Raw genomic sequence first — 23,077 nt, 5'->3', positions numbered from 1 at the left:
TAATGCACACACTTTGCATTTACCACCAAATGTGAAATAGAAGAACACTGTGAAGAAATGTACTTTATTTGTTATAATAGAATCTTACAAATCTTTATAGGAGGTAGATGAGTGTCTTCAGACACTTGGGATGAGGACTGAGCACAAGGTCATTCCACAGAGAAGAGGAAGTGCTATCTAGAAAGTTTAGACATCATTTCCTAGGAGATTCACGTCTTGGAAATTGGCATTGGAATATGCAGCCAAGTCAGCTAGATAGTAGAGGTGAATAATCCAGTTGGCAAGAGACATAGAAAGTTGCTTCTCAACGTTAGGGATACATTAGAACTGCCTAAGCAATTTGCAAACTATTAGTTTGAATAGAAACACATGAAGCAATAGTTTTTAAAAGCTCCCTGGCTAAGGTTTAGCTGGATATAAGAACTATCAACATAAGGAAGTAGATAGACTGTGAGGTCAGAAATATGGCACGTTCGCCTACAGGTGAAAGATGTGACAGCTGCCCTGAGAGCTCAGCACAGTACCATTGACTTCCAGCTGGAAAGAAGACGACCAAAATCAAATAGAATGGTGGAGCAGAGAACACTCTGGTTCTTGCCTCAGTTGAGAGGCTTAAGGAACTGAGAATTACTAAGATTGAATTATGAGGTACTAGCTAAAGTAAAGACAGAGGATCCAATGTTGTCCTTGTAGGGGACCCAAGAGCCACCCCCTTCACCACCAAACTTGCTGAAGGCACTGCCGTTAACAGCCTGCTGCTTATTATAAATACAAAAAGTACCATGGTGCATCCAATGTTCCTGAGATTTCTGCACAGGATTCTTATATCATCTGGGTCCTAACTCTTCATCTCACTCTCTGAAATCTTTTGTTGGCTTTCCTTATTAATAGTCTCTGGCCAGGGATGCCTAGGTGGCTCAGTCGGTTAAGAGGCTGCCTTTGACTCAGATCATGATGCCATGGTCCTTGGATGGAATCCCTCCCCACGCCCCATCAGGCTCCCTGCTCAGTGGGGAGTCAACTTCTCCCTCTCCCTCTCCCCCTGCTTGTGCTCTCTCTTTCAAATAAATAAATGAAAACTTTAAAAGAAAATAATCTCTGGCCTTTCATTCCTTTCCTGTTTTTTTTCAGCTCTTTTCAGTATACTTGACCCAAAGTGGGGAGTTGTCCTCTCCATTTAAATAAGGCAATTCTAATTTGATGGTAATAAACTTTTTGCAAAATATTTAGGGGTTGAAGGTAGCTGGGGGAGTGAATAGTAGTCATTTTATAAAGACTGCCAGCCATATCATCCCAGGCATGCCCCTTTTGGCCATTTCTATTCTTAGACTAAACAAATGTTGGTTTATCATCTACCTGATGTTGGTTTTCCAACATCAAATTCCCATCTCTCTTCTCAATTCCTGGTTACAAATGTAAACCTCTGATTTGGCCAAAAACTGACATCGACAGCAAGAAAGTTAAAAAAAAAAAAAAAAATCCAATTGTATACCTCATTTTTTCCAACTGTTTTAACTTACTCTTTTTATATAATACTATTAGAAATATATCTCTGTGTGTGTGTGTGTGTGTGTGTGTGCTCTTCAGATCAGAATGGGCTAAAAAACTATTTATTAAACAATGGGGATATGATGATTTTTGTAGATACAGCTGTGCCTTACACTTTGTAGTGACATTTTTCCTGTGATAAGTGGTGATACATATCCATGGTGAAAATGTTGATGCATAGTAAATGTTCAAATATTCTTAGGATGACCACTGAATTTTGAAATGGCTGTGTGTGTGTACAAAGGGGAATAAACATGGGACTACAGAACATGAGGGGAGAAAGAATAACATGAATCAACTTAATATTACAATTACCGAGTGCAGGATTAGTCATCATTAACATTTTGCAAAGTGCAGCATTATCTGTTTCTTATTAGCCATTGAAATGCAAATGTAATATTATAAACATAAGAATATTGGTGATCATTTTCTCTTTATTGTCATCTGTAAATTTCTAAGAAATTGGCTTCAAATCTTATAAGGTAAATCATGAAAAGTTCTTTTTCTTATTTTTTAAGCATTTCCCAAACTGTGTTAGCCCTGGCACTAAACATATTGCAGGTTCTTAAAGAAAATGTAAGAATTCTCCTCATTCCTTCTATGCAAGTAGCTAAAAATGTATCCAAAAGCATAATTAATATAGAGTATAAGTCCATAATTACTATAATTGTGATTTATCAGAATGATAGTTATTAGGTTAAATGCTAACTAATTATTTGAAAAAATGTGTTTTCCTCCAAAAATACATGTTTCACTCAGTGATGAGGAACTGTTCTATCTAGAAAAATACAAATTGTCTCTTTTGTATCCTACATGTGTTTTGATAGTGGGGAGGTTTACCTTGTCTCTGCTTCTGCGAATAAGTTTCAGAATGACCTTTTTAGGGATAGGAAGTCTGGATACATGATTTTCTTATGGTTGTAGTAACTTGGAAAAAGAAAACAAACAAACAAACAACTCACTCAGTTCTGGCCTGTGTGGTCTAATAATTAAAGCTCCGAATAAGAATCTGGGAATTAGACTAAACATCAGAATTGATGATTTGGGGGAATTTAACCTTTAGAAAAAATTTGACTTCTTTCTGGTTCTGTAACCCCTTCTGCTGAAGACAATCTTACTGCTGAAAATCCCTTGCAGAGACGTTTTTATTTAATTAAGAAAATAAAGGGAAATATGCTTTCTTTGTACCACCTGATTATATATGTCACCAATTCTGTATGTCACCTTTTTTTTTTTTTTTGAAGATTTTATGTATTTATTTGAGAGAGAGAGAGGACGAGAGAGAGAAAGCATGAGAAGGGGGAGGGTCAGAGGGAGAAGCAGACTCCCTGCCCAGCAGGGAGCCCAGTGTGGAACTGGATGGATCCTAGCAGGATCATGACCTGAGCTGAAGGCAGTTGCTTAACTAACTGAACCACCCAGGTGCCCAGTCACCCATTTTCATTTTTATTTTTATTTTATTTATTTATTTTTTTAATTTTTTTTTTAAAGTTTTTTTTTTATTTATTTATTTGACAGAGAGAGATCACAAGTAGGCAGAGAGGCAGGCAGGCAGAGAGAGAGGAGGAAGCAGGCTCCCCACCGAGCAGAGAGCCTGACGTGGGACTCGATCCCAGGACCCTGAGATCATGACCTGAGCCGAAGGCAGCGGCTTAACCCACTGAGCCACCCAGGTGCCCCCATTTTCTTTTTTAAACCCAAGTTTTCCTTGGGATAATTACTATGGCAATATGATATTTCTAATAATTTATGAACATTACACATTAGTTCTTGGAGTAGGAAGAAAGGGTAAACATGGGCATTCTTTAAATTTCTAAAGTGTAAACATTACAGCCACAGCTTTAATTAACGATTTCTGTTGCTGCTACTGTTGAGACAAATGCTCATTTAGGGATGTTATTTCTACTGTCTTCAGCCCCCAGCAAATGTTAGGGCTTGGGAGTTGTTGTTTTTGCAAGTGGAGTGAGTAGGCAAACCACCAACACTTACAAGCAATATGGTCTTCGTTAAAAATTAATGAAGTAATAATTGTTCTTTGCAACCTTTTATGTGCAAAGCATGATAGTGCTGTTTGCACTATCTTCTTGTAATGTATACCTCTGCATTCAAGGACTTGTGATAGCCTGCCAAATCAACATTGAGAGGAAAAATGTTAAACGACAATGAGACCTCCATAATTTAAATCGTATTTTATATCAAATTTTGAAAAATGGTCATCACCTCCATATGATATCTAGTAAAATAATGTTAATAGCAGGAATATTTACAACCAATACATCAGTTGAAATACAAACTCATATCTATTCGGATTTTTTCAAAAAGACAAAAAAAAAACCTAAAAAGCCTTGACCTAAAAAATTTTAAGCCAGTTGATTTATTTTTAAATAATAATATCCATGATCTAATTTTCTGTAAAATGTCCATGTAAAGCATTTATTTTCTGGAGTTTTACTAGTTCTGTCATAGTTCTTTACAATGTTACTATACAACTAATGTAATAATAAGAAAAAGATTCCATGTAATACTGACTTTTTAACATCAGAGTTTTTCAAAGTTCCAACTTCTGTTCACTCTTTATGTTTTTCTGATATTAAACATATATATAAATTTTACTTTGTGACTTTACTATTAAAAACAACTCAGTGTAAAATCATCAGAACTGAGAATCTACATACACTTTTTTTCTGACAAGCACCCCATGTAATACATTCAGAGTTAGATGTTTGAAAGTGGTATATTAGTTGTTATTAAAAGTACAGGGTGGGCATTTTCTTTTCTTAAGATATATTTTGTATATCATGTCTAGGGGTTTCTAAAACAGTCTAAATTTATTATTTTTTTGGACTTTTGGTGTGACAGTTAAGTCAAGCCAATTTTTCTTCCAGAAAATGGGTGCCTTTCTTATATTCTAGACCCTGAATGACCAACGTTATTAACATAAGTAGTACTTTTTACTGTTTGCTTTTGCTTTGTTTTTATGTTAGTAAAAGAGCAAGGGAGCATAAGAAGTTTTTGAAAACTGTGTTTATCACATTGGTGGGTTCTACAAATTAGATTTGATAATTCAAACGTCCTAATATTAATAATTTATTTTTTTCTAATGTGGTTCAAAGGCCAAATAAATGTTAAAGTTCTTCCTTGTGGTTGCCATCAATTCAATAAATTAATATTTCATTTAATGTTGTGAATTGAAGCTATGGATTGGAATTCCTATGTGTTTTTACTATGCATAAATAGAAAAATGTTCATCTATTTTATGCCATTGATTTAGTTAAGGATTGAAAACTTGCCATTCCTGCTGAAAATAATTAACTCTCTGCATGGAGAAAAGAATTCAGAACTCATTTCTAATGGGTTTCACAAGGATTTTAGTTATATATTTATTTACATAATTAAAATATCTTCTATTTTAAGAGGTTTATATTTGCACTCCCTTGAATGAGTCCTACATATATTATGAGAAAAAATATTTTTTATACATCTCTCAAAAGATGAAATTGTATGCTGCAGATTATGGAGGCTATGAAGAGGTTAGCATTCATCATGGATTAAATTTATAAATGCATAAGGCATTTAATAAAGGTTGTATAGTATATCTGGGAGGGGAGAAAAAAGAGAGGGAAACAAACTATAAGAGACTCTTAAAGACAGAGAATAAACTGAGGGTTGATGGGGGAGTGGGTTTGGGGGGTGGACTAGATGGGTCATGGGGAGTAAAGAGGGCACTTGTGATGTTGTACGTAAATGAATCACTGAATTCTTCTCCTGAAACCAATGTTGCACTGTATGTTAACTAACTAGAATTTAAATAAAAATTGGGAAAAAAGAAAAAAATAGAGATTATATACTACAGAAAGCTTTTTAAGAATGGTAAGGGTATGGACAGCTTCAAGGAGAAAAGAGTATGGTCGAGTTGGTGCTATACCATAAACGAAAGAAGATCTAACATGGCTTTTGACAACAGTAGAAAAGTCCACTCTCCAAGAACGTAGTATGTGAAACATGTAATTCACTAATCTCCATTCAAACTTATAGAAAAACATAAATGGATTTTGGAATTAGTTTTTGGAAGAATGCCAATACCAAACTAAAGAGTTTGAAGTTATTTGTGTAGACAATGTGCAGCCCTAGAAGGCTTTGAATTCAAATATAACATGACAAAAGAGAGATTTTCCTGGCAACACAAGGCAAAATTTGGCATGCCAAAATAGTTGTAGACACAGATATAACAGAAACAGCTGGTCTAATAGTTGCCGAATCATAAGTAGGACCACAAACCACGTGATGCCAGCTTAAAAGCTTCCCAAACCTATTCAGGATCACAGAAAGTAGTGCTTCTCTGAAAGACTTCCTGGAAAGTCTTGAAACTTTTTAAGTGTTTTTTGCATTGAAAAAAAAGTTAGGATAACCTTAGCTGCTATAATAACAAAACCCCACATAGCCACTTATTTCTTGTTTATGTAAAATTCAATGTGAGTAAAAGATACTAAGAACTGAAATGTTCACATTTACATCTTTTGTTTTCTGAGTATAACTATTAGATTTTATTTTGTTAGCAGAGGGAGGCATGCTTGTATTTTTACTTCAAATTCTCTTTTGTGGTACACCAACATGTATTCCTTGAAATGGCTGAGAGTGTAAAAAAATGTCATGTTTGGAGATATATGGTAAGGACATCATTTAGATTTACCTAATTTTGCCAGATACTGATTTTACCAAATTCTAGACCAAATTGGGAAAAAATGAATAAATGTTTATTTTAGGCAGCAGTATTTTTCATTTTCTTTTAAAATAAATAAAACACAAAACCATCCATACAACAGAACCATTTCATAGTGTTATTTGAGATAACTAATTTGACATTTTGATGTTGGAATATTTGTCTAGGTATAATCAATTGCTAAGCAACTTTTTTTTTTTAATTTTTTTTAAAAAAAGATTTATTTATTTATTTATTTGACAGACAGAGATGACAAGTAGGCAGAGAGGCAGGCAGAGAGAGAGGGGGAAGCAGGCCCCCCTCTGAGCAGAGAGCCCGATGCGGGGCTCGATCCCAGAACCCTGAGATCACGATCCGAGCCGAAGGCAGAGGCCTAAACCGCTGAGCCACCCAGGCGCCCTGCTAAGCAACTTTTTTCCTGAATATCCCACAAACCACAATACAATTCAAATGTATTCATCAACATTATAAATTACTTAGTGTCAATGAACTCAGAGAACCTTGCAAATAATAAACCTACATAAGAATGTTACGGAATTGCTTCATGTCATGATCTTTAATGAGTAACACTGAACTTTATTAATTTTGTATATCCTGTGATTCCATTAACACCCTCATTTTGTGTTCATTATTATTCGTTATGCTTCACTCATTAATTCTGCTTCTCATTGTTTTCCCTCCTTTGATGCTTCAGTGGGAAGAGATCAGTGGTGTTGATGAACATTACACACCCATCAGGACTTACCAGGTGTGCAATGTCATGGATCATAGTCAAAATAATTGGCTGAGGACAAACTGGGTCCCTAGGAACTCAGCTCAGAAGATCTATGTAGAGCTCAAGTTCACTCTACGGGACTGCAATAGCATTCCACTGGTTTTGGGAACTTGCAAGGAGACTTTCAACTTGTACTACATGGAGTCCGATGATGATCATGGGGTCAAATTTCGAGAACATCAGTTTACAAAGATTGACACCATTGCAGCTGATGAAAGTTTCACCCAAATGGATCTTGGGGACCGTATTCTGAAACTCAACACTGAGGTTAGAGAAGTAGGTCCTGTCAACAAAAAGGGATTCTATCTGGCATTTCAAGATGTTGGTGCTTGTGTTGCCTTGGTGTCCGTAAGAGTGTACTTCAAAAAGTGCCCATTTACAGTGAAGAATCTGGCTATGTTTCCAGACACAGTACCCATGGATTCCCAATCCCTGGTGGAGGTTCGAGGATCTTGTGTTAACAATTCTAAGGAGGAAGATCCTCCCAGGATGTACTGCAGTACAGAGGGTGAATGGCTTGTACCCATTGGCAAGTGCTCATGCAATGCTGGCTACGAAGAAAGAGGTTTTATGTGCCAAGGTAAGAGTCTTCTCTATTTTCTTTATAGTGGTGTTGCTTAACTGTGAGTTTATTATCACTGAGTAACTGAAAGAAATGAACCCAGCCTGAACTCACTGGCAGCAAAACATGCCTCAAACTGAACAGTCCATTTATAGACCAAATTTATCTCACTTGATGTGTTGATCCACAGTTCACTCTAGAAATATTAGCAGTGTTTGACTATGTGGTTCTGGCCTGTACCCCACGAGAGGTGTTACATATGCTATTTTTAAGTTTTGTCTTCTATTTAATGACTCTGGTGTTATAATTCTAGATCAAGTGAAAGAAAAAAAAATCTCTCTTTTATGTAAAGGAAAGAAGCACTGGCACTCAGGTAATCTAATTTCAACAGAATTAGATTGACTATATGTTTTTCTATTTCACAGTGGTATGTTCTTTATTTTTATAAAATACAGCATTCAGTGATGTCTGTATGTCAAATACCTGTTTACTTACAATGCATTAGTGCTTTAATAAAGATTATTTTATTTAAAAATCCAGGGTTTATGCCTTAGTGTTTGATGTATAAAAGGTTAATTTTTTAAAAAATTATTTTGTTTCATGGTTTGGCCCTTTAGGCTTCCCAGGAGAATATCTGTACCACATTTTAGGCTGGATGTATATTTGATACTTAATACAGTAGCAAAGAATCTGAACAGTTACCAAGATGACTTTTATTAACACTTTCTTTGCATTTGAAATAAAATTAATTAAAAATAATCTTTTTTTTCATATAAGATTTGATATATCAGATGAAAACTTCCACTTAATCCCCAAATTTGTTAGTTTCTCATTAGGCAAGGTTTGTGTTTAAGAACACACTGAAATAAAAAAAAAAGAACACACTGAAATTTTTATTAAAATTTTAGGTGTATAAATATAAGGAGAATTTAACTACTTAGTTTTGGGAATCTGGTCTGTTTTAATACCTATGTTTGCTGTTATACTCTGAAAAAGGAATTGAATTTGGTGTTCTCTTTTTAGCCATTCAGTAATCTCATACCATGCAACAGAAATGAATATACTTTATACATTAATTAACCTTTCTAACAATGTAAATGGAACATAACATTTTGTTTTTGACTATAAACATAATCTATGGAAAAAGCTTAATGACAGCAAGGGCTACACTCTAGTCTCATACTTCTCCATGTTATTTAGATCCTTGGCAAATGTCATCAGAAATATCATTATTAAGTATGGTTTTGAAAGTTATAAAATTGAAACAACATGGTAGATACTACTCTTTATATACATGAGTGGAGAAAAATCTCAGTGGCCTTTATAATCCACTTTGAATCATATTTTGTCTCTATGTACTCTTTATGTATATATAATATTTGTGAAAATTATTTTAAATAAAATAATAAGGACCTAACTCAGGAAGAATTTCAAAATTGGCCATTTTTTCTAATTTGGTCTCTATGGAACCAGTCTCTGATATCCACACCAGGAGAGAAAGAGATATGTCTCCTTCTCAATAATATGTATCAATTTATGTAGAACTATCTCCTAAAATATGACAGTGGGCAAGAAACTTAATCATTAGATGTTTGGATTTTAAATAATTTTCATATGTTTTAAAATTTTATTGAAACATAAATAGAAAAATAAGTATTGGTGAAGTAAAAAGAATCACATAAAAGTCTTAGTAGAAATAAAGCTTACAAACTTATGTTACATACTGTCTTAAGGATAAACTAGTAGAAGAATAAAAGAGTCTTATGAAGTTATAATTCAGAAAGTTTATAATAAGTGAGAATTGCTTTACTTTCAACCTCATTCTAATTTACTTAACTACTTTTTAAACTACTATGATATTCAGTTGTATTCCAAGATCACTCCTAGAGATAAGGATTTAATTAATTAATCTTTAAATTTTGTGTGAGAGAGCAAGAGAATAAGCACAAGGTGGGGGGAACGGCAGATGGAGAGAAAAAGAGACAGAATCATAAGTAGGCTTCTTGCTCAGCATGGAGTTCTCCATGGGGCTTAATCCCATAACCTCTACTCTGACCTGAGCCAAAAATCAAGAATAGGATGTTCAACTGACTTAACCACCTAGATGGCCTTATAGATAAGGATTTATGTGAAAGTTTTATATTCTTGAAACTTGTTTGGTAAGTTAAAGGGTGTCAACAGCACCTTTTTCATATAGTAATGCAATATCATCATAGACTTTCTCTCTCAGCATTTAAAAATACTAGTTTCAGAATGAGATACATATATAAAAATAGCCGATTGTTTTAAGACAAAGATCTTGAAGATAATAAAAATAATTGTAGTAGAATTAGAGATTGCCCTTGAAATGGGATGTGATTGTAATTTAAAGGGGGGAATTTTTTTTTAGTGATGCAATTTAAAGGGGGAGTATTTTCTTATAGTTATGTCTTGACATTTGCTGATGTTTCCAAGTGAATTTTGGTTTCCTTTCTTTTCACAATCACAAAGACTTTGTATATTCAGATTATTAGACAATGTGCTGAGGTATTCTACTTTCTTTTGATTTACATATTTAACAAATATTTGTTTAAATATATTATTTTGGGCATTACTATACTATGTCTTAAAAATTGAGAACTCAGGAACTCAGGAACGAGATTCATTCTGTATCTTGTTCTTGGCTATAATTTTGCTGTTGTTGTCAGTGATGGTGCTGGTGTTTCTTATGGTGGCTATGGTTTCCTTTATTAGTTTTGAATTTTTCGGTTGGCTTTTTGGTAAACTTGTAGGCTGTCTGAACAGCATGCTAGGACTCTCACTAGTCAACATTTTAGCAGTCGTGCTTCTGTTTAGGCACAGAGAGGAGTGGTAATCCTCAGAAAAGAAGCAGATACAAAAGATAGCTAAACAAACTTCCTGTATTTCATGAGATCAGTTTTTATTTTTTAAATTTTTTTCCAAAAGGATATTGTATCATCCTTTAAAAAAAAATGATGGGGTAATGCCTTGATATACCCACTATTTGGAACACACATATAGCTAGATTTTAAACATCTCAGGATAATCTTATAATCCAATGATAAGCAACCATAGGCTTTCAGTTGCCTAACACAAAAGAAAACATGACTCATTCACTTTATTTAAAAGAATATTTAATGAGTGTCTATTTCATTCTAAGTATTGTATCAGAACTCAAAGCCTTTTTTTTTTAATGTTCATGATTTACTAGATGCTAGTGTATTTATTTGTTAAGTCATGTCTATGAGTTATCTTATTTATCACCCCCCTCCAAGTAACTTACAGGCATACCTTATTATTATCTACATCTTAAAAAATGAGAACAAAGCTTTCACAAGTTAAATATCTTGTCATAGTTTCTTTAATGGGTGAGTGTTGGATTGGAGATCTGAAACCAGGCAGTCTGATTCCAAAGGCTGTCATCTTAACCTCAATCCACATTGCTTCCCTATGTTTTAGTCCAGTGGTGACAGAGACCAAGAAACCCCATAAGACACATATTCTACTGGAATTAAAAGTACAGTACATTGAAGGAGGAGTAGGACCACAGTTGAATTGGCATAAAGTAACCCAAAATCTGTTAATATAAGGTTTAATATAAATCAGTTTATTTCCCACATCTTCCTGCTTCTAGAATTTTTAGAAAGAAGAGTTACTAGTCAAAATGTAATATTTTGGAAAGACTAATTTTAGTCTGGATGATATGTATAAAATCTGGATATATACATCACCAATCATCTTAGATATACAACAAAGTCTAACAAATTTAATTCAATAAGTGTTTTTGACTATCCATTAGTACAAAGTAATAATGCACTAGACACAGGGAAACATAGATGGATTATATCTACCTTACAGGGGCTCAGCATCTCCTGTGAAAGACAGATACATAAATGAATACTTTTAATGCAAGCCAGACCAATCAGTCTTGCACCAGGGGTACAAAGGACTTTGGCAATGTAGGGGAAGGAGAGATTAATTTTGAGTATTTCCAAATTCATAATGGGATTTGTTCATTAATGATGAAATGTCTTTGAATGAGAGATTTTGATCATCTTTGCTAGCATTAGAAACTTTTGGAGTAAGGAATAGAGGCTAACTACCTTATATAGCTTACTCATTACAGACGATAAAGTTTATAATTTGTTTATTGAATCTCAAAATGTGTAGAAGTCCCATTAGAGTTTTGTGTTCTGAGCTCATTCCACAGGGAGGTTTTGTAAAGATTTTATAGCCAGGTCATTTTCTCACTTGAGTAATGAAATATCCTGAACCATTTATTCCACTCTAGATGGATAACTGGGGTAGTTAAAGTTTGGCTAAGTAAATGCTGAAGATATGACAAGATCTATTTGATAGGAAAATATATTGATGAAGACACTTTATTGTCAAAAAATTCACCCATCAATTTCAGAACTATAATTGAAACCAATGTTGTCTTTTACAGAACCAGAATTCTAACCATAGCATTACACTTTTCTTGTATATAAATGAAAACCTTCAAAACAGTGCACTTTTTCTGAAATGAGGAAAAGAGTGGAAATATATTTTGACCATTTATTCAGTTATTCAACTATTACTGAGTCTGTACTATATAGTATGTACCAAATCCTGTGTTGCACACTAAAAAAACAGAAATGAACATTATCCCTGCTAAATTAGTTTGGTTCATAGTTCAAAAATCTGTGTGTATTGGGGAATGGGAGGTAAATACTTTGGTCTTTGCTCTTAAGGAAGCATAGATTTATTTTTTTCCTTGAAGATTTTATTTATTTATTCAATAGAGAGAGAGAGAGAGAGAGAGCAAGTACAAGCAGGCAGAATGGCAGGCAGAAGGAGAGGGAGAAGAAGTTCTCCTTTGAGCAGGGAGCCCAGTGAGGGGCTCGATCCCAGGAATCTGGGATCATGACCTGAGCTGAAGGCAGCTGCCTAACCGAAGGAGCCTCCCAGGCACTCCAAGAAACATAGATTTTTAACTGAATTTTTAAACAGAGCTAAGTTAATGGCCGTTTAAACTAAAAATAAATTATTAGTGGTAATGAGGAAGGAGGTATTGGTGTGGGTGGAAATAAGTGATAGGAAATTTAAAATTTCTACAGCAAGATGCTTTATGTTGCTGGTTTTGTTTTACTCTGCTAAGAAAGAATGAACACAGGAAAGATAAGAAGATAAAGTGGAACACCTTTCTCCTTTAAGGAACAGTTAGAGGGAGAACACAAGAAAAGACTGAAAGAAATATTGGTTGTTAAAGAATAATTCAGAAATTGCATGCCATGCAAACCACAAATGCAGAAAAAGAGAGAGTGCTTATTATGATAAGTTTGGTAAAATAGAAATACACATGAAAAATAACTACAGGGGCACCTGGGTGGCTCAGTGGGTTAAAGCCTCTGCCTTCGGCTCAGGTCATGATCCCATCATCCTGGGATCCAGCCCAGCATCCAGCTCTCTGCTCAGCGGGGAGCCTGCTTCCTCCTCTCTCTACCTGCCTCTCTGCCTACTTGTGACCTCTCTCTCTCTCTCTGTCAAATAAATAAAAAATATCTTAAAAAAATAACTACATATACTTCAACTGATAAAGAGTGATATAATGATTATTAAGAAAAGTAAGAAATCATGCATGAGACTTGGTTTACTGGTAGTTTCTGTAATATATAATTTTAAAATATGGCTTTCATTTAAATAGGTTTTCTCTCAGTTTAATGATAGAGGAGGAAATCATGCTATCTCTTTTAATTTACTGTGTATGGCTTAAGTATTTGGGCAATGTTTCTGGTCTCTGGGTGAGCTGGCTAAATGTGGTCAAATTGCAGGTTGAGTTGCTTTTATTGGATGTTAATAAGCCTCTTTTAAAATGATACTATTAAATATTAAAATTATAAACCTAATTTATCTGCTGTTTGCTTTTAATCATTAACAATCAAGATACAACTGATTTATTTCACTAGAGAAATCATTAGTATTTCTTACATCCCAGTATAATTATTTTAACTTTTTAAGATTGGAGATGTAAAGAAATTTTGAATTAATGCCAAGAAAACCTTGTGAAATTTATTATTATTTTTTAATCCTGGTTAATGAATTCTGCTATCTGCTTTGATTTAGTTAGGAGAGAAAAAACGAGAATGCTAATGGATTTTTATATAGTCAATTAATTACATTTGAGGCAGATCCCAGGAGGTTACTATAAATATTCCTGCTCCTACAAACTTTGTTTAGACTTAATGTACCAAGTACCTTATTAATGTCACTGAAGAATCTGTTGCTCTGTGTTTTATCTCTGTGCATTCATTGTGGAGTGCCAACTTTATTCCTTGTTTTTGTACATCAGCGGCTTAATAGAAAAGTGTGTTTGATGTGATGTATGAAGATAGCTAGACTTTTTGATGATTATCCATAATTATGTTGGTTTCACCTAGGACTTAGGGCATGAGTTCTTGTTCTCATTTCATTTCTCTGTCAATTCAGAAACTCTTAAAGAAGCTGTCAAGGTTTCAATAACAAAAGATTTGGAGATTCTACTTACTCTTGAAGAGGTAGAGAAAATTGAAAATCTCATTCAGAATTTGGCACCTACTACTGAGTCTGTTTGCACCCTCTGGAACTTCTTGGAGTTCATATTGTAATGAATTCAGAAGCATGTTTTTTTGTTTGTCTATTTGTTTTTTTCTGGGGGCACTTGGGTGGCTCAGTCGGTTAAGCACCTGACTCTTGATCTAGGCTCAGGTCTTGATCAGAGGGTCTTGAGTTTGAGCCTGCCACTGGGCTCCATGCCGGGCAATACATGCTGGGAGCTGGGCACTAGGCAGCAAGTTACTTGAAGGAAGGACCTCATTTTGTCCTTTTCTAGGAACATCATGCCTAGAACTAACAGAGTATAATTAAGTTCTCAGTTAGATACTTACTGAATGAATACTTACTGAATGAACCCTTCCAACTACACATCCTTAGAATGTAAGTTCTAGAGTGAATATGCTTTATGCTATTTATTTTTGAATCTACCAGGTCTTTCAGATGCGTAATGATGTTCATTTTATCTAATTTGAAATAAGCACATTTGACTCTTAAATCACATACAGTTGCAACAAGTTAAGACTAGATCCACCTAGGGGCACCTGGGTGGCTCAGTGGTTAAGCCTATGCCTTTGGCTCCGGTCATGATCTCAGGGTCCTGGGATCAAGTCCCGTGTTGGGCTCTCTGCTCAGCGGAGAACCTGCTTCCTCCCCCTCTCTCTCTCTCTCTCTCAATCTGCCTACTAGTGATCTCTGTTAAATAAATAAATAAAATTTAAAAGAAAAAAGACTAGATCCACCTAACTATCCTGATACTAATTAATGAACTATTACTTTATCTCATCTGTTCATTAATTAGTATCTGGTGTCGGAGAGAATACCTTTTATCTTTTATGAATTCATGATGAATAATTTTTCTGACTTACAAAAAAATCAATTGACTATCATACCTGTAATAAAGCAAAGCTCTATTTATATAAATGCTGAAATAATTTTTGTTTTACACACCTAGTACTCATTGACTCATTCTTTAATTACTGCACTGAAATCTCTTACCTTGAATTATAAAAAACTTATTTGTTTTCCCAGAGTTTAAAATTACATCTATCTAATCCCACTTTACCTTTAGCAGTTGCACACCCATGACTTTTCAAACCAATACATTTATTTTATTATAAAATATGCCACTGATAAGTAATAATGTGCATAACTTTCAAGCAACCAGATATTTTGACAGTTTTATAAGAGCTATAAAGCCCTTGATTTATACAAGTTTCTATATCTTCTCACCAATTTGTATAATAACTTCTGGTACCTTTAGCACAGTGCAGACCCCTGTCCCCCCTCCCCCATCCACCCAAGTTTGCCCTCAAACTTCAATTTGCATTTATTTGTTTTATTTAACAAAAGGCTCTTGTCACTGACAACTGTTTGAGTTCTTGCACTCAGTAGCCTCAAAAATGCTGCTTATCAGTTTCTTCATCCGTAAAAGGGTATTTGAAAATCATCGTTATTGTTAGTCCCAGCATCATTGGAATGTGTAATCTTCCTTGCTTTCTTGTTTCAACTATGTTAAAACAGATGTGATAAACTCATCCATTCAACAGCCTTTCTTACTTTCAACCTTAGGGCTTAGGGATACCTTAAGGGAAAGGAAATACCTTTAATGAACGTATTTATCTGTGTATTCATTATTTATTCACTGGTTGTCCACCTTCTTTCAAGTAGGATTTTCCTCTCCTGAGGACACTTCATTTTTATTTTCATTAAGCTTCTAGTCTATTCAATCATAGGTGATATTTCCTCCATTCTCTTCTTGTTAGCTTCTATTTTTCTTCTTCTGAACATCAGTCACTCTTGATTTTTCCCATCTGGTGTTTGACTCAGTCTCTATTCCTTCTAGCGTGTTTGGTTTTTGTTTTTGTCTTCTTCTTCTTTTTTTTTTTTTCCTGCTGATTATTTAAAAGCAACCTTAAATTTAGATATGGACATTTTTATTGTTGTAGATCCAGACAGGCTTTTAGGTTTTAACTGATTTAAGAAAATGTAGTTTAGGAACAGGCAAACAATAACAATAACAAGATAAAAAATAAAATTCAACATTTCAAAAATGTTAAACCCAGAAGTTTTTTTACTGTGCTATGTCCTAACATTTCATTGTATAAAAGACTAGCTTAGGTATTAGGGGAGTTATAACAATAAATAATGTTCTTGCCTAGAAGGAATTCATGTGAATCAAAAAAGTAATCAGAGAAGTAAAAATATTTGTCAGACATTTTACTTGACTGTGTGTAGAACGAACTATATCTATTTGATTTATTTTGGGTATTTATTATGTACATTTAAGAATCACCTAAATAGTAAAAAAAAAAAAAAAAAGAAAAGAAAAATAGTGAAAAAAAAAAGAAAAAAAAAGCAGTGAAGAAAACGGTATAAATTGTATGAAGTAAATTACAAATGTGTTTACATGAATTACTATATGATATTACTAGAAACTTTCAATCATATTATGTCAATATACCATATAAAGAGTAATTAAGTAAAAACTCTTAAAATATGAAAAAGAGAGGAAAATAAAGAGTGCATTTGGCTTGCAAGTTACCTAAGTATTGTAGTTCATTTGTTTCTTTGTTTGTAGTTCATTTCTGAGTCTAAAAACAAACAGTATAAATTTAAAGCATCTATTTGCATATTTAAGATACTAGAAAGAGGGGTGCCTGCGTGGCTCAGTGGGTTAAAGCCTCTGCCTTCGGCTCAGGTCATGATCCTAGGGTCCTGGGATCGAGCCCTACATTGGGCTCTTTGCTAGGCAGGGAGCCCGCTTCCGCCTCTCTCTCTGCCTGTCTCTCTGCCAACTTGTGATCTCTCTCTCTGTCAAATAAATAAATAAAATCTTAAAAAAAAAAAAAGATACTAGAAAGAAACGTGAGTTCTTCATTCCATACAAACTACAAATCAGATTACTTTGAGCAGTCAGAGACAATTTAACTGCAAACATATTTAGGAGGAATAGGACTGTTGTTAAATTTAAGGAGTAGAACGAATTCATGTCTAATTATTGGAATACCTCATAATTAATAAGCACAAGTTAGATGATCATCAATGAACCACTATAAAAGGCCTTAAAAATCACAGACGGTTTTATAAATATTAGTCTAACACAGGATTACAAATAAATGAGAATTACAGTCTGCTAGTAAAATATGGGTTATTTTATACAAGTTAATTTTAACTTGTATAAAATATGGTTTATTTTATACAAGTTAACTTTAGTTATATAATCATGTCAAATTTCACTGTTCAAAGAGAGAAAAATAATAAGACATTTCTTTAAATATGTCTTTTTCTAGTCTTTGTCTTGACCTGAAGGGACATTTTATAAGTCAGTATTAAGATATTTTCCCAAGGTTTTAACCCAGTTCACGATCATCTCTTGTCAAATAGCTGTATGGTATTTGCTTTTAGTATACCATTTTTTAAAATTTTAATATGCTAAAATCTGTGAATTTTCAGATACTTTGTCTAGCCTAGTGTTTCAAAGGTAGAAATAATTATTTAGGCAAGTCTTCTATGCTAATTATATAGTCTTCAGGGAACACAAATAATTTTCTCATTCAAGTAGTTTGTTTGAGAGTGTGTTTGTGGAAAAACGTGGAATGAGCTTCCCAATACAATATTTACTATAGGAATCTAAGACATGGGGAAAAAGTAATTTCAGTTGTAAAAAGTAAAGTAGCTTTAATTTTACTTGAAAGAAGTTATTTTTGTCATCACATTTTCAGTCTCATTTTCAAAGGAAGATCAGTACACTGTGTACCACTAAGGAAATATCTATTAAATGCAAACCCATCTGAAAAGTGATTAGAATTTTCCAAAGAAGGACATATCTAAGCCCATTTCTCTGTGACTGGTGGAATATTGTTTATTTTGAATATATAAAAATTTTAGTTAGTTGGTGTTTTAGTGTGTGTGACCTTGTCGGATAGCTCATGGATCTGCCACCATAATATACCATCAGGTAGTTGGGCTCTGAAGGAACTATTGAAATTTTGTTTCTTTAACATAGCCTACTTGGGGTTGATATAGATATTCTTCCTTGGTCTGATGTGCTTCATGCAATTATGCAAAACAAGTATTTTAAAGCTGATATATAATCTATAGATCTTGTAGGGAATATTCATCTTTATCAACATGCTTTTTCTGTCCAGATATTCAGAAATTATCAGAGATTCTATATTTTAAAATTCAAAGAAGCCAATGTAGTTTTGTTCAGAATGCAGGTTATGATTCTAAAAAAAGGGAGGGAGAGAGATTATTGAGATTTCATGAACTTTTCCAGTTTGTTTCATTGTTTTTCATCAACTCTTCTCAGAGAAAGGGAGACCAAACCTTATGCAAAATAAACTAAGAAGTAGATCTTCTTCTCCCTCTTGAGGTACTGAGATTCTGTGAAAGACATTGGTAAGGGTATCACAAAGAGTGCTTTGCAAGTACAGATTCGTTGTATACTTTCCACCTTCTTTCCTGTGATTTCTCCCCCACTCTGTCTGTGTTTGGAGTTTTGACAATCCCTTATTAGTTCCAGAGTAGAACTTATAAGAGCTAATAAGGGTTTACATTACAGCTCTGACAGCTGGCACTAAACCTTAATAGAAAGCAATTGTGGAGAGAAATACACGTTTTGATAATGTTTGATGAAAGTGCTCCAAAGGAGAGCCATTTGGAAAGAATCATATGACTAGAGAGACTGCATGTATATTCTATTCGTGGAGCTTCTCATCTTCCAGGATGTGGACGAAACATCCTGTTGGCAGATAACTGTAATCACTTATGGATGTCTCTTTTAGGAAGCAGAATCCATGATATCCTGTAGGAAATATGTATTATAAACTTTAGTTGGGTTGTTATTTATCCCTCTTCCAGTAGTCCTCTGAGATGTGTTGCTCTTGATTGCCCTTTAGAAACACTCAGTATTGGACTTCTGATCACAGATTTGTTCTGTGAGAGGAGACCCAGAGATTCCAAGGGTGAGTCGAGATCATGAAACTGATAGCCATCATATGAACAGTCATAGACTTTTTGTATGAGAAAAAAAGAAAATAAAAATAAGAAGTAAGAATGGCTTCTAAAAATGAAAGACCCTCCATGTAAAATATTCCTGAATTCTCTGTTCAGTGGTCAGTTATAATGCCACAAAAGGTTAAAAGTTGACACTGTAATTGAGAACATCTGCTGCTTTTTGACATGAAGACTTACTTTCAACAAGAAAAAGAAAGCACATGCTGTGAGATGAGAGAATACCATTCTTGAATTAATGCATAAAGAACATGTAAATTTTTCTGGAACTCAGAAATGAATCTGTATATATAAATGGTTGGAAAGGAACGTTTTTGTTTCTCTGGTCATTATTAGATAGGAAAATCTATATTCCAGAGATGTGGATCCACTTGCTGCCTATCTCATGCTGCTCTATTGAAGATGGGATATTCCAATCTGTCAGTCAACATGTGTAAAGGCTTTATGGCATCCAGAATTGATTAATGTGCTGAACTGAGGGGAAGGACAATACAGTTCTTGCTCCCAAGCACCTTGGATTCTAAAGGGTAGCTGAACTGAATTTATGTTAAAAGGAAGCAAGTACAATATCCATAAGCTCATTAGGAAGAAAAAAAGTCGAGTAAGCATGAAAGACGAATATTGCTTAGAGACTCATCAAAATGTGTTGCTAAGAGGTAATAAATGGAGAGGTTTCAATTTCTATGGAGTTAAATATTCCATCATTTATTCATTTTCATCAAACAAAATGTAATGAATACCTACTATACCAATATCCACTGGAAATATAGCACTGAACACAACAGAAAAATGTTCCTGCCCTCACAGTAATTAGCTTTTAGTGGAAATATCAGTGGAATATGCTAATGCAGATTCTTTCATTGTACCACCCGTGGAATAAAGCATAGACTAATCTCTCAGCCTAGGTGATTTTGCCTCCAAGGGACATATGACAATGTCTGAAGAAGACATTTCAGTTGTCACAGCTTGGGGTGGGGATTGCTACTGGCATCTAGAGTTTAGAGGACAGAGATGTGGCTAAATATTGTACAATGCACAGGGCAGCCTCTGTAACAACAGATCATCCAAGCAAACTATGTCAAGGTTGGGAAAACCTGGTCTAGAATAAACCTTCCTTTTACAGAAACATAAATTAAGACTAAAAGGTCAAATTACACATAAAGCCTTTACACATGTTGACTGACAGATTGGAATATCCCATCTTCAATAGAGCAGCATGAGATAGGCAGCAAGTGGATCCACATCTCTGGAATATAGATTTTCCTATCTAATAATGACCAGAGAAACAAAAACATTCCTTTCCAACCATTTAGCAGAGCCCAAGTTGGAACCCAAACTCAAGCATCTCATGATGGTACCTCAGGACATTTCCTTTTTGGGATTTATTTAGACTTAGAAATTTCTATAACTTTTAAAGGCATGTGGAGTCTTATTAACTACTTAGGTAATTGGAAAGTAACACTTACGCAAAGAAAATCAGAACTAAGATTCTTTATGTGAGAGAGAGAATAAAGATTTCAGGACTCTTCACATGAAGGTAGATATTTAAAAACAGTGAAAGAATGTTACTTGCACGGAGCTGGAAAAAGTGACTGACATTTAATGGCTGGAATTTGGTAGTACACAGACTGAGAATGTGAGCAGAGTGATAAAAGAGATATCAAAGAAAAAGCATTTGGAGATTGAGGGCGTTTCCTTAAGCAAAGGGTTCAGACAGCTGCTATGGAGTTAGTTCCCTTTTAGCGAATTCTGATGTGCTGACATGAAATCGAATCTGACATTTGATTCCCTTTTTTCTGTAATGTGGTACAAATGTAAAGATGACAGGTAGATGTGGTTATTTACAGGACCATATTGTATTAATATATACAACTCGGTATAAAAACTTCCTTGGTTCTAATTCTAAGACTCCTCCTTTTTTGATATTAGAGCAGCACCTTAACATCAGCAGTTTCTGTCCTCTGGCTTATAACTGAGCTTGGTGCTTTATTTTATCTTCCCAAACACCTATGGGGAAGGTACCGTCAGGTCCCCATTTCCCATGAGAGGAGACTAAATAAGTTGAGAAACTGGACAGTTGTCCAGAGGTTGCAGTTGGTAAGTGGTGAAACAGGAATTTGAATGCAGAACACTTGTGTGTGGCCAGCGTTCCTTTGGCCTCCCTAGCGAGGGGGACCAGGGACATAAGGAACCTGAAGCCCACCAGCCTGTGTTTTTAGAACTGGCCTGTGCAGCTCAGGGCTGTCGTTGCTGTAAGGCTGCTTTTGAGGATGTCATTCAACACTTTCCACTCTGTCCTCTTTCTGAGACCCATTGCAGACATTGATTTCAGACTCCCATGCCAGGAATGCTTGTGTTTCTCAGGCTACTGGCTTGTTTTCACTTCTGGAAATTGATTCATGTCATGGTAATGGTATCTTGTTTGCATTCTCTATAAATGATTGCAGAATTGTGTCTTCCTACATCCTACAAATAGCTGTGCCCTTGCAACATTCCTTGTTGATGTTAAAATACAATTTTTTTCATGTGAAATGAGAAATCTATTTAGGCAAATATATATATATGTATGTGTATGCACACACACACACACATACACACAAGTATATAAGTGTATATATACACTTATTCTTCATTTATCTATTGATGGACACACTTGGGCTTCTTCCATAAATTGACTAGTGCTTCAACAAACATAGGGGTACATATATTTTTTTGTATTAGTGTTTTCATATTCTTTAGGTAAATACCCAGTAGTGAGATTACTTGATCATAGGGCAAATCCATTTTTAATTTTTTGAGGAACCTTCAAACTGTTTTCCAGTTTGCATTTCCACCAACAGTGCACAAGGGTTGCTTTTTCTCTACATCATCACTTATTTCACAATTTTATTTTTCCCCCATATATTTCCTTTGTACTCTGTTCTTCAGATTTCAAACAATATTTTATAGTTTTCTATTGCATCCTGCATTTTAGGTATTCTGTCTCTAGGATGAGTGATAAATACATTTGAATGGCCATTTATTGATTGCCAAGTATGTACTCAGGGATTAATATACCACTTAATGCTCAACAAAAACCTTACAAAGTAAATATTTTTAGCCATATTTACCAGGACAGGGCTAAGATAATTTACTAATTTGTCCTGTTTCATGAGGCCAGATTGTAAAACAGCTCTGTCTAATTCTGAATCCCAATCCTTCTTATACTGTAATAAGCTAATATTTTTCTTTTGGTGATACTTTATAAGTCACAATAATGTGAAAATTTGGAAGTTCTTGCAGCCAAGGGAGTGGCTAAAGAAAGTGGTTTTTAGAATTGAGGTAAAAAAGATTGGCAGTAGTTATTTAAAGAGGCAAGAACTTTATTCTTTAACATAATCCTTCTCTCTTTTTTCAGTATGGAACTGGGTAAGACTATAATGCAAACATGTTTTAACAGGGTAGCTGTGGTCTTTATTTTCTGTGCATGTGGAACTGAGTCACACCTCTAATTACCTCTGCTTCTATTTCCATTGCCCCTGCTGTTGTTGAGGCCATGATTGATAGGAGATGATGGTGAGGGGGGAACCAGGACCCAGAAAACTCTCGCTATGTGCTCAGTGTGTATGCTTGCACAATATGCTTCTTTATTAGTTTGACAGATCTCCAAGTGGCAGATTGGGAATGAGTTTTGGAGATGGCTGATGTATCTGCTAACATATTGGGTATGTTCAAAGCTTATAAACACTGAAATACATATATGAATGTATGTACGTGTATGTAGGAATATATGCAGGTATATATATACATGTGTGTAACTGTATGTGCCTAAAGACATACAGGACATGTACATATATGCATGTGTAGATGCATATATGGATGCATGGCATATATATTCATATAC

The 23,077-nt window shown here is 34.6% G+C and overlaps 1 protein-coding gene across 2 annotated transcripts in view; it reads left to right on the top strand.

The window, feature by feature from the left end:
* The window catches only part of EPHA3 (EPH receptor A3), a 354,141-nt gene that overhangs the window by 89,023 nt on the left and 242,041 nt on the right, over window positions 1-23,077 (top strand). For both annotated transcript variants that reach the window (XM_032351772.1, XM_032351763.1), the window contains exon 3: window positions 6,963-7,623. In XM_032351772.1, coding sequence (XP_032207663.1) covers window positions 6,963-7,623 — 661 coding nt within the window. The remainder of the gene's footprint in view (window positions 1-6,962; window positions 7,624-23,077) is intronic.

This window comes from Mustela erminea, chromosome 1 (assembly GCF_009829155.1).
Source record: "Mustela erminea isolate mMusErm1 chromosome 1, mMusErm1.Pri, whole genome shotgun sequence".
Lineage (NCBI taxonomy): Eukaryota > Metazoa > Chordata > Mammalia > Carnivora > Mustelidae > Mustela > Mustela erminea.
Note: the sequence above shows the minus strand (reverse complement) of the source record. Positions and strands in the feature narration are given on the sequence as shown.